Source organism: Raphanus sativus, chromosome 3 (assembly GCF_000801105.2).
Source record: "Raphanus sativus cultivar WK10039 chromosome 3, ASM80110v3, whole genome shotgun sequence".
In the NCBI taxonomy this organism is placed as follows: Eukaryota; Viridiplantae; Streptophyta; class Magnoliopsida; order Brassicales; family Brassicaceae; genus Raphanus; species Raphanus sativus.
Genome location: NC_079513.1, coordinates 24,463,321 through 24,478,445, shown reverse-complemented (window position 1 = coordinate 24,478,445; position 15,125 = coordinate 24,463,321). Strand labels below are relative to the sequence as shown.

The 15,125-nt window shown below is 35.2% G+C and overlaps 3 protein-coding genes across 5 annotated transcripts; 1 reads left to right on the top strand and 2 right to left on the bottom strand.

Annotated features, from left to right (window-relative positions):
* Window positions 1–1,102: 1,102 nt before the first annotated feature.
* On the top strand, window positions 1,103–2,170 carry LOC130509744 (ethylene-responsive transcription factor ERF086-like). Its single transcript, XM_057005925.1, has one exon. The coding sequence runs from the start codon at window positions 1,178–1,180 to the stop codon at window positions 2,168–2,170; it is 993 nt and encodes a 330-aa protein (XP_056861905.1). The 5' UTR covers window positions 1,103–1,177.
* Window positions 2,171–4,039: 1,869 nt separating this feature from the next.
* Window positions 4,040–8,243, bottom strand: LOC130509388 (zinc finger CCCH domain-containing protein 58-like). The gene is made up of 7 exons (XM_057005288.1): window positions 7,819–8,243; window positions 7,596–7,744; window positions 7,452–7,517; window positions 7,193–7,333; window positions 6,855–7,091; window positions 4,973–5,227; window positions 4,040–4,687 (listed from the first exon to the last, which is right to left on the bottom strand). The coding sequence occupies exons 1-7, from the start codon at window positions 7,895–7,897 to the stop codon at window positions 4,397–4,399; spliced, it is 1,218 nt and encodes a 405-aa protein (XP_056861268.1). The 5' UTR covers window positions 7,898–8,243; the 3' UTR covers window positions 4,040–4,396.
* Window positions 8,244–11,788: 3,545 nt separating this feature from the next.
* LOC108847303 (probable receptor-like protein kinase At5g18500) lies at window positions 11,789–15,063 on the bottom strand. Of its 3 annotated transcripts, XM_057005255.1 has the most exons (9): window positions 14,926–15,063; window positions 14,722–14,849; window positions 13,623–14,262; window positions 13,437–13,541; window positions 13,226–13,348; window positions 12,987–13,157; window positions 12,643–12,772; window positions 12,346–12,558; window positions 11,789–12,230 (listed from the first exon to the last, which is right to left on the bottom strand). In XM_057005255.1, the coding sequence occupies exons 3-9, from the start codon at window positions 14,237–14,239 to the stop codon at window positions 12,117–12,119; spliced, it is 1,473 nt and encodes a 490-aa protein (XP_056861235.1). In that variant the 5' UTR covers window positions 14,240–14,262; window positions 14,722–14,849; window positions 14,926–15,063; the 3' UTR covers window positions 11,789–12,116. The 3 variants fall into 3 exon arrangements, with proteins under 3 accessions (XP_056861235.1, XP_056861234.1, XP_056861236.1); XM_057005254.1 differs by lacking the exon at window positions 14,926–15,063 and having other exon boundaries at window positions 14,722–14,912; XM_057005256.1 differs by lacking the exons at window positions 14,722–14,849; window positions 14,926–15,063 and adding an exon at window positions 14,599–14,618.
* Between the last annotated feature and the right edge of the window lie 62 nt (window positions 15,064–15,125).

Genomic DNA, 15,125 nt, shown 5'->3' with positions numbered 1-15,125 from the left:
GTTAATTACATTAGTACTTATATTTGATTAACCAAACTAAACCACATTAAAATATGAAAGGAAAACACTAGAATGTCGCTTGCTTGTCCGTTGTAATAATTTTTATTTTTCATATAAAACGTATTGGGAGAAAGATAGCTTACTGAATTCTAAATATACTTCAATTTGTTGATGAACTTTGTTAGGGATTCATGGCACCTTAGTTCTTAACTTTGTTAGGGATTCATGGCACCTTAGTTCTTAGTACAGTTAATTTCTTACAAAACATATGTAATTAGCAATGGGTATCACCTCAAATATATATACTATTTATATTATTGATTTTCTTCTTATTTTTTATGTAGGCCCTTGACCTTCAGGTTATGATTTATACGTAGGGTTATTATGCACATTGCACGTGACCACTAAGCAGCTTATTTGAGTTAAATAATTAGCTTCATTCTAGTGAAATAAAATATTCAAATAGCATGATGTAATATATACATCAGAAAGTGTTTTTTAACAAATATTTAATTTCTATATATATATTCTTATGCTTTACTCTAAACCAAGATTGGTCACTGTGACATTCCAGATTTTGCATTAGTTCCAATGATTTTTGACCTTCTTCTTAGGCTTTCCTAACACCATGATTAACCCAAAACTTTTAGGATGGAATTCTTAACGGAAGTTAAAAACTAAGGTGCCATGAATTAATTATGCTTCCACTAAAAAATTCACTCTAAGAATCCGGATTAATTATGCTTTAAGTAGCCAACCGTATGTAATACACATTTATATACTGTATGTACAAATTAAAAAGCTAAAGACTCTAACCGGAGAACTATAATGGCAAGAAAACCAGGCAATCAAGCTGTTTAAGTCGGTTTAAATATATAAATAAATCTTAGAAAAAACCAACCAATGTCCCAACGTTAATTTATCTCTGTCGCTGACGCCTAAATAAAACATCTTCGGAAAAAAAAAAGGTAGTCTAAAAGCAGTTGAATCAAAAGTGAAGTCTCTCTGTCAGGTTCAATGACTCTCTATTTAACATCACTCCACTTCCATTCCCAAACAACACTCATCATCTTTAGGCAGAACCAAAGCAAAAAAAAAAGAACTTATTCATCATAACACATCTTCAACCAAAACCCTAAAAGAAGGCTCCTTTCAAAAACCCCATTTCTTCATCATCATGTCAACTTCCAAAACCCTAGATCATATTAAGCCCTATGAGACATCCCCAAATCAAATGGGGTTTGCTATAGCGCACCAAAACACAACCAACACAGCCACCACCACAACCGGAGAGAGAAGAGGCCGGAGATCAAAGCAAGCAGAGCCAGGGAGGTTCCTAGGAGTCAGGAGACGTCCATGGGGTCGTTACGCAGCTGAGATAAGAGATCCAACCACCAAAGAACGTCACTGGCTTGGCACTTTCGACACTGCTCATGAAGCCGCTCTTGCCTATGATAGAGCAGCTCTTTCGATGAGAGGCACTCAAGGTCGGACTAACTTCGTCTACACTCCAACTGATGTTCACACCATCCTCACAAACCCTAATCTCCACTCTCTCATCGTCTCTCCTTACAACAACAACCAATCTCTCTTACCAAACTCTTCTCCCCAGTTTGTCATTGATCACCATCCTCATTATCAAAACTATCATCACCATCAGCAACCTAAACATATACCCGTCGCTTCTTTCAAAACGCCCGTTCGTCATCAAAACTCTGTGTTTAGTACTAGTCCTCAGAACTCGTCTTCTAACGGCTCGTTATCTTCTTCACTAGACGAAGAAAACAACTTCTTCTCGTTTGATGGAAGTAACTCCAGTAATAACTCGGGGTACTTGGACTGCATTGTCCCAAACCATTGCCTTAAACCACCTCCAGAAACCACCACTACACAAAGTCAAATCGGAGCTGGTTTCACAACTCCGTCAAGCAAGGCCTCTGACTCATACGGATGGTTTAATAATAGTTACTTTGAAGATGGTGATATGAATCATCATCATCATCATGAGTTTGGTTCGTGTGATCTCTCTGCCATGATAACTAACTATGGCGCTGCTACTTCAATGTCAATGGAAGATAATGAGATAATGGAGCCGCAAGATTTCTCTTCTTCTTCGGTCGCTGCTTTTGGAGATGTTGCACACACTTCAGGCTTCTTCACACTCTATTAGAACATTCATTTCAATATTCGCGTTATTTTTCTTTTGAAAAAGGAATATTTGTGTTCTTTATATTTTATAATAATATAATTAGTATTTACGTTATTCCATGGTCGTTTGGTTTTTGTTGTTAACAATATGTCATCGATTTTGTTATATATGTTCTGCTTCTTGTATCATGCACCATAAGGTTAGATTACCATGAAGTTTTATTTTTCTCTCTTTTAGTTTTTTTTTTCTAATTTTGTTAGTTGTGGTTTTGATTAGCATGTTATTGCGAGTTGTCTTAAATACCACTTTTTGTCCATGCTTCTTCCAACACACTCATTAGGTATATAAAGGAGATGTTGTGTGATAATGAAATCAAATGAATTACACAAAAAGGATATTTCACTAGAAGTAAATAACTAAGATAAACTATCTTTTGAAGCAAAAAAAGAAAAGAAAAGAAAAGATAAACTCTCTATCGATCGGAATTATAAAATAAGCCACAGAAACTCAGACATATCTAATTTCGATCTGTGCGTATATGCTCGATTATTATCAACTTTCATGACAATTGTAAATTTGGCATTAGTGAATATATATATAATGGGCAAAATATTAAGATTAACAATAGGAGATTTAGCGTCAGATTAGGCATGTTTATTTTAAAGAACAGTGTTAACGTGAGATGGACTTTTAGTGAAGTAGCATGATGGTGTTTTTGGTCTTTGGACATGTGTCTGGTCATGACTTGTTTGGTCTTTAACTGCACAATCACTGTTTCATGTCTCCCTCCTTTTGCCTTAACTTTTTGTCAACAGCAACTAAACCTTTTTTTTTTGTCACAAACAGCAACTAAACCTTACAACTTCTTTTTTCTCCTTAAATTTGTTTAAGGCTTTTGACTTTCTTTCATATATACTCTCTCTGTTTCATAATAGATAATGTTTTAAAAAAATAAATTTGTTTCAAATTAGATGAAGTTTTGAGATTTTAAAGTTATTTTAACTTTATTCGAAACTGTTCAACCAATTAAATTTTACAGTCTTTTTTATTATTGGTTAATTGATCTTAAAATTATATCTTTAAAATATTTTTTATTAAATAGATATAATTTTCTTAATCTTTGTACACCTGGGTAAAACATCAAGTATTATGAAACGGATAGAGTATAACTCAATCAGTCCCCTTTCAAATGCTGATCAGCTTCACTTTATTTTGTTAAATAAATAAAAGCGAGTTTATATCTTTGTACAGCCTTAATTATGGTACATCGTTTGTAACTCACAAAAAGGCATTTAATGATTAGTAGTAGTTTTTGGGTTGTTGAAACTTGAAAGCTTATGTTGTGATGTTTCAGTGACAAAACTCATGATTATGATGTTCTCTGTTGATTGAGTAAAACTAGACGCAACCAACAAACTACACATGCACATGTTTATATCACCAGCACAAAGAACGAAGTACGAGAATTACTGACTTCTACTTCCACATTAACAGTGATCCCGAGATCTGCTCTGCTCTACTTTTTCATGCTCTTTTTTTCTTCTTGTTGCTGTTCCAGAAACAACGGATCAGATTGTTTCAACGGCTACTATTGCGTTTGCATTGACTATTCAACATATTGATTTTGCTTACCATTAGAAATGAAAAAAAAATAGTCTTATTAAATATTCTGTCAAAAATTCTGTACAAATTGCAAATGCAAACTTAAACAAAAATTTCACATTCAAGTAATTCCTGTTGTGCATGAAATGAATGTTTAGAATTATTAATTAAAAGGTTTGATGAAAACGTTAAACTATTTTATTGAAAGTAAAATGGGATTTTTTTTGAAACCTAAATAAAATGGGATTTACACAATAATCTAAAATGTAAATATGAAAACAAACGCAATCAAAAATAAAAAATCTTACTCTTAATTCCCATATTTCGTAAACGAACAAGGGATATTCGTAAGTAATTCCATTTATTAACAACAATCGTTTCGGAAAGTAAAAGAGAAAAAATCGTATGAACTTGCTAAGAGACATAAGAGGAGAGACATAACACACAAAAAAATCGACCTGCTTTTATGTGTCTCTCTCTGCTTTGTTTCTTGTTGTTGTCTCTCCACCCAAAAAAAAATATTTTCTCTAAATGTTCATGAATTCATGAAAGTTTGATGAAAAAGAGATATAGAGACATATTCTAAGAAGAGTAGAGTGAGGTTCTCTTCTCTGCTTTGAGTTTTGTCTCTTTTAACCTGAAGTCTTAACCTGAATGCTTAGCTGAGTCACCATTTTTGCTCTCAGCAGGCTTGGAGTTGCTCACACCACCGGTCATAGAAGAAGACGAAGATACTCCAGCAGCAACAGTTTCTGATTCACCACTTGCTGTGGTTTTGGGTTTAATGGAGCTAGAAGAGTGAACCTCAGTGCCTTGGTCACTTGAGGATGATAATGATGGAGCTAATGTGCTGAGCGATGAGGAGTGGTCAAATTTGCATGCAGGCCCAAGCTTGCAAATCCCATGTTGCGCAAAGTGGCTGCATTGTGCCGTGCCCTGCATATGATATTTTTACTATTATAGCTTATTTTGTTATGACATTCATTATTTTCTATTACAGAAAGTAGAATAAATATCCAAAAAAAAAACTGTCAGAGATCATGAGAGTCGACGTACCACTTAGTTGTTTCCGGTAATTAAATCAAGAAACAGAGTTTTCTATGCAGAACTTAGCATTGATTCATATTTACCAAACAACTTAGCGTTGAGTCATGACAATAACTCAAAAGGCGTAAAGCTATAATAATATATGCACAGATGATTTGGGGAAATGAGACTTACAGGACGAAGTGGGAGGCCAATATGGCTAAGACTTATTCCTTTGGGAGATGCTGCTTCCAGAGGATGATGGTATCTGCAAGAGGTTCCGTACTTACAATCTCCGGTTCTCAAAAAGTAGGTACACTCAGGTTGTCCAGGTCGCTGAGGAAAAGACTGTTCCTTATTTGAAGATGGACTACCAGATTGATAAGCAGGCGCTGAAGGAGATAACGGTTTAGTTCCATAAACAGGGCTTGGTTGAGTCCCAGTAGAAGGCTGTTAAGTAAAAAATGGCAACGAGGCTTCTATCTTATTAAAGGTGAAGTACAAATTCGGTGCGTTTGGATACTTGGATAAGATTAATAAAAAAATTTGGTGTGTTTGGTTATAGCTATAAAAAATAGAGTGTTTGGAAACTTGAATAGTAGTATCTATTAATTGTGTTACCATATTTCACTTAGTTTAACAATTTAATTAATTATATTACCTTAATAATAAATTACATCATTAATTATATTACCATAATAATAATAGTGCATATTTTTATTTATTAGTTAATCAATATTCACTTTGTGCCAATTATAAAATCAAAAATGCTAAATAATTAGGTTTTACATATGATTAAACATTTGGTTTATTTTATTTTACTAAAATATTTTTATTTTAGTTACAATCGGTGGAAAATTACGTACCCAAAAACATAGTTCAAAAATATGTTTTGTGAATAAAATAATAACTTAAATCAAAATACTTAAAATGTCCTACATTTATTGTCACTTAATTTTCCACTCCATATAATTATTTTACTTGATAAAAAAACTCTTTCTATTTCACTTAATTTAGCAAAACACATAAAACAGTTTTTATTAATTTATATAATCATTTAGACATGAACATTATCTGTCTATTTAGGTACGTGTTGTTCTTTTCGGGTATCCTTTTTTTTTTGGTAACCAAGTCCCGCTTGAATATTATAACCTTATGTGTGGATTTTGAGTTGGATCATTCTAGATCTGGATGAATTCGGTTCTGAAGTATAGGAACCTAAAAATATCTAAATAACCAATGTATCTAAAACGGGTTCGGATATTTGTAACAAAAATAACCATATAACCTGATTCGGTCCAGATCTTTTGAGTATCGTTAGTTACCAGATCTTTTGAATATCGATGTATAAAAATATATTTCACGGGCCAATTTAACAAAATATTAATTGGTTCAGTTGAAATAAATATATTTTAAAAAATTATATGAACTGAAAAAATCACTATAAGAGTACTTACATTTGGATTCAAATCATTTTTTTAATAACAAACTACACAAATATGTTGGTTTGTATACAAATTTAAATTACAATGTAAATATTTAATTGAACACAATTAATACAGAAATATGTCACATTGTTTAAATAAAATATCAAAGTAAACAGTTGTGTTCTAAAATCATTTATTTTAACAACAAGCCAAATAAATATGTTGATTGGAGAAGGAATAAAATAAAGCCAGATAAATGCATAGTTTACCAGAGACACTCTATATGTCAAATTTATTATAAAGAAATTTTTACTAAGATAAATACATTCAATAATTACAAACAAATAATATATTTCATAAAAGTAAAAAATAATATCCGCGCTTCGATATATTGATTGGAGAGGGAATAAAACAAAGTCAGAGAAACACATAGTTTACCAGAGACACTATGTGTGTCAAATTTATTATAAAGAAAATTTACTAAAATAAATATGTTCAATAATTACAAACAAATAATATATTTCATAAAAGTAAAAAATAATACCCGCGCTTTCGAAGCGCGGGTCAAAATCTAGTTCTATGTTAAAGACCAAAGAGAGAGAACAAAAAAAAGAGAGTAGAATGAAGCTTTGGAGCATATATATTTTTACCTGGTAAGGGTTCCAGCCAACCATACCGGGAGAAAGAACCATTTGGCTGTAAGTAACGTAAGGTCTTGGTACAACTACTCCGAATTGTTGTGATGGATAAATAGCTGGTGGAGATGTTGGTAATGGGTGCTGCGATGGAGCTTGATGATCACCAGGAGGAACAGGATGGTGAAATTTACAGGTGGAACCGAATTTACACTGACCGGTTCTCATGTAATAGGGACATTCTTTTTCCCCCTGCGAAATTCAATTAAACATATCGAGAGTCTGAGAGATCATACGTGACAGTACACCACAATGATCATACGTTATAGACCAGAGAGAGAGACAGAACAAACCGGACGTAATGGGAATCCCATGTGATTAAATGAGATAGGACTAGTAACAGAATCTCCTCCTCCTCCTCCTCCTGATCCTTGTCTAGGATGGTGATACTTGCAAGAAGCACCAAACTTACAATCTCCTGTTCGCATAAAATGCTGCGCAAAGAAAGCATAGAAAGTGAGAATTGGCTACAACTAGAGAATGTTTTTTTTTTATTGAGAAGCATAATAAGTGTGTATTTTGCATGGAAACGATATAGATCCAATAGGAAACCTGACAGACGGGTTGTCCCATCCTCTCTGGGACCTCTCCAGCTTCTGTCCTGAGATCTCCCGATACCTAAAAGAAGGGCATCCAATCAAAGAGCATCCAAAGAAAATTGAAATCATAGATTCTGTTCCAGTGATATTTATTTACCGGAGGACGGTTTGGTGGGTGATTGAACTGACATTTGGACCCGTACCCGCAAACACCGGTTCGTAAGTAATAGACACAATCTGGCTCATCGGGTCTCTCAGGGTACGATTCACTTCCTCCCCCTCCCAACCCTAACCGCGACATCGAAGCTACAAAAAACACACCGTATTATTTTGAAAAACACTAATCTGATCAGATGCATGAAACCCATCATTAACTTTACCTTCCATGCCGGTGGTATTGGTTCCTGGATCCGACAATGATCCTTCTTCTCCTGTGCCTCCACTGCCGTGCTGTTCCATTGTTAATCACCCCCCTAACAGAACCAACCAAGCAATGTTGATCTCCGATCAAAATGGGAGTGTCTGAAGGAAATTTTTGTTTTCGGGGAAAAAGGTACAGATCGTGGTTTGGTTCTGTCTTCACAACACTCACAGTCGCTTGATCTCTTTCCTTGAAACTGAACACCTTTTTTTTTGTTTGTAATGTCGAGCTGAAGGGACGGGAGAGAGAGAGGATACGGGTTGATCGGTTCTTTAAGCGTGGGTCGCTTCTTTGTGGGTGTTTTGCCGGTGGTGGTTAAGAGTATACGCGCCAAACATACGATCAATAGCTTCTCTATCTCTTTATTTATTACTTTTTTTCCATCAACTTTGATTTTTCTTCTTTTCAATGTTATGGAATATATATGAACAAAAAAAATGTTATAGAATATACTACATTACTGCAAAATAAAGGTTATTATATAACTCTTTCAACATAAAAAGATATATTATAGAATATATTACTGATATTCCTACAAATTCAGTATTTATTGTTATATAATTCTTTAGAAATGGAAATTATTGTTTAGAAATTGTAATGGCTAATAAAAGAAATTCAAAGAAAATAAACTCTGTCGGTACAAGTTGCAAACATAGCAACAGGACAAATTCTATGTCAAAATCAATTCATGCGTGAGAAAGAAGAAAAAACATTAACTCATGTGTATTTATTAACGGATGTTAACATTTTTCTTTGTTTCCTCAACCAACCATTTCATCTACTAAAATTTTATCGGATATATTTGATATATTATCTAAGAATACATTATGCTAATCTTATATTCTTAGGTTTGATATATTATTAGCGCAATTTTGTGTCGCTAGTTGAGTCTCTCTTAATAAAAATCAGAAGATGTTTTATAACAGTTACATATGTAATCTATTGGCTTAAATCTAATTGTCTAGAGGGAAAAACTAAAATACCGATGATAACTATATAAAACATATAGGCTTTAACGCCAAAATAACTTGTTTTATTAGAAATTGCTTAGAATAATAAATTAATTACCACTTTTAGAAATACAGTCAATCAAAATACTTTAGCATTTTAATTTTAGGGTTTAATGGATATTGTTTACTGTTTATAGTTTAGAGGGTGGAGTTGGGTTAATAAAACTTTATAAACTATTTTTTAAATGATTTAGGAGATTTATTTATGAAAGTAATTTCCATGCACGGTCACGCAAAGAGTGTGAATCGCACCCAACATCAAACGATTAAAAGTCACTTCACACTACAAAGCATGATTCGAGCCATTTCTAATATTTCTATGGATCAATTCAATGCTTTGGATGATCGATTACAACAACGTCATCATTAGAATAAGTTAGTTTTGTCAAAACGCATTCAAGTTTATTGTTTTTTCACCTGTCATGGAATAGCGTGAGTTTGGATTTTGCATTTTTTCGTATGTGGAGAAGTCACAAATAATGAATTTTAGATGATGGCTGTAGAAACTGATATACAAATATAAAATGTTGGCATATACCTTTAAAAATAGTTCAGAGAACGATATAAAATACATTTATTTAAGAATTGATGCATGCAAAGTTGTAAACTGTACATCAATGATATGCCTCCCGACTACAAAACTATATTAGGCGACAAGTTGCACAAGTTGGACGAATCTTTGGGCATATCGAATATTATCACCTAATTTTATTGTCGTTTTTGTTTTGGACGACTTGGAATAATTGAAGCGCGTGAAAGGATTTGTGAGGTTGCATTGCATGGATTATGTTCGGATCACTTAAAAAGGCGACACTGTATAAAAGATGATTCGAGCAGCTCACTCCCAGAAACTGAAAATCAATCAGTTAAATGGAGCCATTATAACTTATAAACAACATGTTTTCATGAGGAGCTTGAGAATTATAAAACCTCTGATTAATTAAAATTAGAATTCGAAGGTTTGACTTGGAGAGGTATCGGCCACATGTGAGCAGCTTTTGGAGATTGAGTTAGTCTCCCAAAGATCTTTTGGACCATAACATTGGTATCCGCATCTATCACATGTAGACAAATACATATGGTCAAATCTAAGAAAATCATAGAAATAACTTTAAACATGTTCAATATTATTGTGTCTCCTCTGGTTCCCTGGAAGTGGTACATACGGCTATACTCATGACTTCATGAGTGCGTTGTTATGTAAACTGTCCGGCAATTAAGTGATGCAGATCATTACTAAATGGAACTGGTCTCATAATCATGAACTAAAAAGCACAATCAATAAAGCTATATGTTCTAAAACAACAAACAACTCCAGTCTCAGATTTAATCCAAATAAAGCCGGATAAAAGAAGAATGCTCATGACCCTAATCTTTAGATAAAAATCCGACTAACCGATCCATTGAATAATTCTATATAGCGGTGATTTGTTCAGATAAAGACCCATATAAACCATCTTTATTAAAAGAGACTAAAGCTTCAACTTCTTGTTGGGTCTTTTCAACTTGGCCTCTTCATCGACTGTGATATGTTGCTTTCAAAAAAGTTTTTCAACACGCAGATATTAAGCAACGGAATCCAGAAAGTAACATAAAAAGACTATATAAAACCATGAAGGAAAAAAAGAAAAGAAAAAGCAAGTAGAAAGATGAGATAAAAAGGGTGTGACGGAGATAACCTTATGTTTTTTTTCTTCTCTCTTCTTTTTCTTTTTGTTAAGCTTGGTGTTCTCTACTTATCGTGATAAGAAGATACCTAAACATGACGAACAAGGCATAAGAACTGGTAGAGAGAATGAAAGATAGTAGAGAGAATCAGATACCTCGGGAGCCGTCTCAAATAATTTAACACCCTGTTCAAAAAATATTAACAATATATTTTAAAATGTAATAAAATTGTTTTAAAATGTAGTAATTCTGTTTATATTTGTTAACATTTCTTTTAAAATTATAAAATCTAAATTAGTTAGCATAATATCTAAATTTTGAAGTTTTATACCATAATTTATGCATATATTTTGAAAAACTTTTATTTTTTTTCTCTTTTTACATTCGGATCCTATTTGACCGCTCTGATCCACGTGCGGCGTTGCCTCGAGATGTCTTCAAATTAGGCAACATGTTGGATTAATCTTCTTCCTGATGAAATCGAAGCCCCATCTGAGACCAGTATATTAACATAATGCCTTCACATTCGATACTTAGGAGGGATTAGGAAAGACTCATTCTGCCATACTAATATAACCGATGCATATATTTTTTTCTTTCATACCTATTGGCTCGATCGGACACCTTAGTAGTGTGTTATGCTGTATTCACAGACGAGTATTCCAAAGTCTGAAGTGAGCAAAATTTAGTCCACAGTTTTCATCTAACGAATGCTAAGTATGATTTTTAAACTCTTTGAAAAGCTACTTTGAAGGTGAGAGTTGGGTTCGGATACTAGTAGTTTTCTTAACTGAGCTAAAATCTCAGAAGAACTTGTCCCTAGCTCTCAACCCTACTGCCAACCAAGGTCCAAAATTCTAGAAAATATAGGATACATGATGAGAACCAGATGTGATTCTCCTTGTATTCACGCTTTGAATCAATAAAGAAGATGAACGGATAAGAACTCTGGATTGAATTCATTCTAGAGCCCCCTAAACTCTCCTAATCCCGAACCAAGATCCTAGCCCAATTTAGAGTCAGTCAATACATTCCTTTAGCTGAATCTTTAAACCTTAAGCTCTCAACTAACCGATAAGCCATGTTACTAAACTGGCAAAGCTAAACTTCCTAGCAGGACAAGAATGCTAGTCCTAACAAGAAAACCTTACCAGCAACTCAACAGATTTCGCTTATCATCTCAGCTCTCTGCTAATGCTGAGCTATGAACCGTGACTGTAACCAAGTACAAATGCTTTTAGGCTAGTTAAATGGCATAACATCTCCTACAAACCAAACCACACGTTGTTTATCTCAATGTCATAACATCTCCTACAAAACCTTGAGTTTTTTTGGGTCCAAAAACAACCTACATTGCAACACCTAGAGAAGCAAATAATAATACAACAAACAAACAAACTCTGTACAAGCAAATGGTGTGTAGTGGAAACAAACTAAACCCATCTTAAACACAAACAATCAACACGCTCGCTCTTCTCCCTCCTTATTACCAAATATGACATAACAAGAACAAGGACTTGCTTCACATAAAGCTCGGAACTTCATGACCATTTACACCTTGATCATTTATCTCCAATGCTTATCCAGCTTCAGGCTTTATGTCATGGTACTCACTCTTGTCAGTGTCTGTGCTGTTCCTAGGAGGATCTGAATCTCTTGTTGTCCCGTTCTGACTCCTTCGTTTTCTCCTATCCTGAAATTCTCAAAATTCGTAGAGGTTTCAGCAACCAAACTCAATAAAGAAACTATCATGATCACAAGAAGCAGTTTTTTTTGTTCAAAGCTGTAATCTTTTTCTCTGTTCATACCTCTCTAGGGATTGGGTACTCCTCAGATTCAAGCATACGGGCAACTTGGCTCATCCTCGGTCGTTTCTCGGACATGGGATCAACACATCTCAGAGCAGTCAAGAGTGTTCTTTTCAATGCACTGGTAGATGGTTTTGTGTTGAGGTTTGGGTCAACCACTTCTTCTGATCTTCTTTGTTGAACCATCATCTTCAGCCATTCCACCAAATGTACCTATACAAAAAAAAAGTTAAGACAACTCTTGTGAGGGAGCAGAGCTTACGTGTGCTTGAAGGTTTCTTTAAGGGACTTTTGTACCTCAGGTGGTGGGCGAGCATAGTCTACTGGATATCTCCCAGTTATAGCTTCCAAGACAACAACACCAAAGCTGTAGACATCACTTTTCTCATTCAGAAGACCAGAATTGGCATACTCTGGAGCCACATAGCTGAAAGCAAGAGAACAAGTTATGTCACAACAACAATTACACAAAAAAGAGTACAGAGAGAGAGAGAGAGAGAGAGAGAGAGAGAGAGAGAGAGAGAGAGAGAGAGAGAGAGAGAGAGAGAGAGAGAGAGAGAGAGAGAGAGAGAGAGAGAGAGAGAGAGAGAAGAGAGAGAGAGGAGAGAGAGAGAGAGAGAGAGAGAGAGGTCACAACTTACCCAAAGGTGCCCATTACTCTAGTAGTTATAAAGCTTTTATCAGCACCAAGCAGCTTCGCAAGTCCAAAGTCAGAGATCTTAGAATTGAATTTGTCATCAATCAGAATGTTGCTAGACTTTATGTCTCTATGCACCACTTTTGGCTCAATCGCCTCGTGAAGGTAAGCAAGCCTACATCACACCACCCTCATAGCCTCAGATAAAACAATAAAACAAATAAAGATGTCACAAGAACTTACGCTTTGGCTGTTCCTATAAGAATCTTCATCCGTGCGTCCCAAGTTAGATACTCATGGTTTTGGTTGTCTCCACGTAGCCATTGCTCCAAGTTCCCATTGTTAACATACTCATACACAAGCATCCTAATCATGTGTTTAACGCATCCAACGTTCAGTGAAAATTCACAAGGAAAAAATCATTTACAGCAGAACATACACACATAACACATACCTCTGAGTTCCTTCCATGCAATATCCAAGAAGACGGACCAAGTTCTTGTGGCGAACGTGACCTATAGCTTCAACCTCTACTCTGAAGTCTTTATCAGCTTGCCCTCTAACAAACACAAAAACAAAAAGGATTCAGGATTGATGCTTCTTGATTCACCATTTCTTGAAAAAAAGAAAGAAAACTTACAGATTGTTGAGCAGCTTTTTAACAGCTACATGGGTACCATTCACAAGGTTACCACGGTACACAACTCCATACCCACCATCACCGATGATATTATCCCTCGAGAAATTGTTTGTAGCCATCTGAAGATCTCTGAGAGTGAACCAATGACCCCATCCGAGGTGAGAAAACTCTGGAAGACCAGACAAAGGAGAAGGAGCTGTAAGATGATTAGCAGAAGACACGCTCGAACCATCTTTCTTCTCCAAGTGATTAAACGAGCCTGATCTGCTGCTACTATCACCGTTCTCCGACCCTGCTGCTACTACTGCTGCTACCCCTTTCTCAGGTTCTTTATCTCCAAACTTCTCGCTAATGGAGGGATATCCATTGCCCTCGCCGTTGGTTGAGGAAACCTCGTCGACTCTAATCTCTTTGATCTCTTCAGGGACACTAGGAGGTATCTGGAAGGTAAGAGGGATTTGGCTAGAAGATGGTCTAGACTTTTTTCTTCTGAAAGTAAGCCATATAGATAGAGCTAAAACTATAAGGAAAATTGCGGAGAGAACAATCACTATGATCTCCCAGAGCTCTAAACCATTGTACTTCCGTGATAACGCGTTGTTTAGACCAGTTCCCATCTTCCTACCTCTGCTTTATCCACCTGAAAAAAAGACGAGGAGAACAAAGGAGTTTAGAGCTCAAGAACACTCAAAAGCTTATACAGTACTAAAAGATAGAACCATATCTGATTATAGAGTTCAAATTGGGAAGGGACAAAGCAAAAAGACAATAACTTGAACAGAGACTAAAGGAAAACAATAAATCAGATTCATACAAACAAGCATTGTGGTCTATGTTCCAAATAAGAATGCCAGCTGCCAGAGTTTTTAGTTTTCAGACCAAACACCAGCTAAACATTTAGCTGTAAAGAAAACTACATGTGAACAAAGATTAAAATCCTCAGCAAGCTAATCTAGAGGGGGAAAAAAGTCGCTACCGACAATAGAAACTTATCAGAAAGTCTCCATCGCATTGTCTGGTAAACACGGCTGAGCAAATCAAAGAAGACCAAAGAACTCGCATACAAAACTAGGGTTCTGAAATGAGAGAGAAATCAAACCTGATGGGCTAAATTTTGGGGGGACTTCAGAGCGACATGGAAGGGAGGAAAAGTCAGATCTTAAGCAGCATTGACTAGAAAGTTCTCTGCTTTTGGATCTTTGTAGGAAGGGAGGGATCTCTCTTAACCTACAGACAAGACCCAAGATGAAAAAAAAAAAAAAAAGAAGACCAGAAATGTCAGTGGGAAAGATTGAAGCTTTACCTTGTTAGATAAGCCGTTAGTAATAAAGATGATTTTATCTTTTTTTTTTCTTTTCTCTTTTATTAGCTTGCCCAACAAAAGTGACGACCGACGAAAACGAAACCAAAAGGTGAAGACTTTTTAGGATTCGTGACGGACAAAGACCTACTCAAGAGTAAAAAAGGTTATTTTGCTACAGACTGTAAAACTGATACGGAATG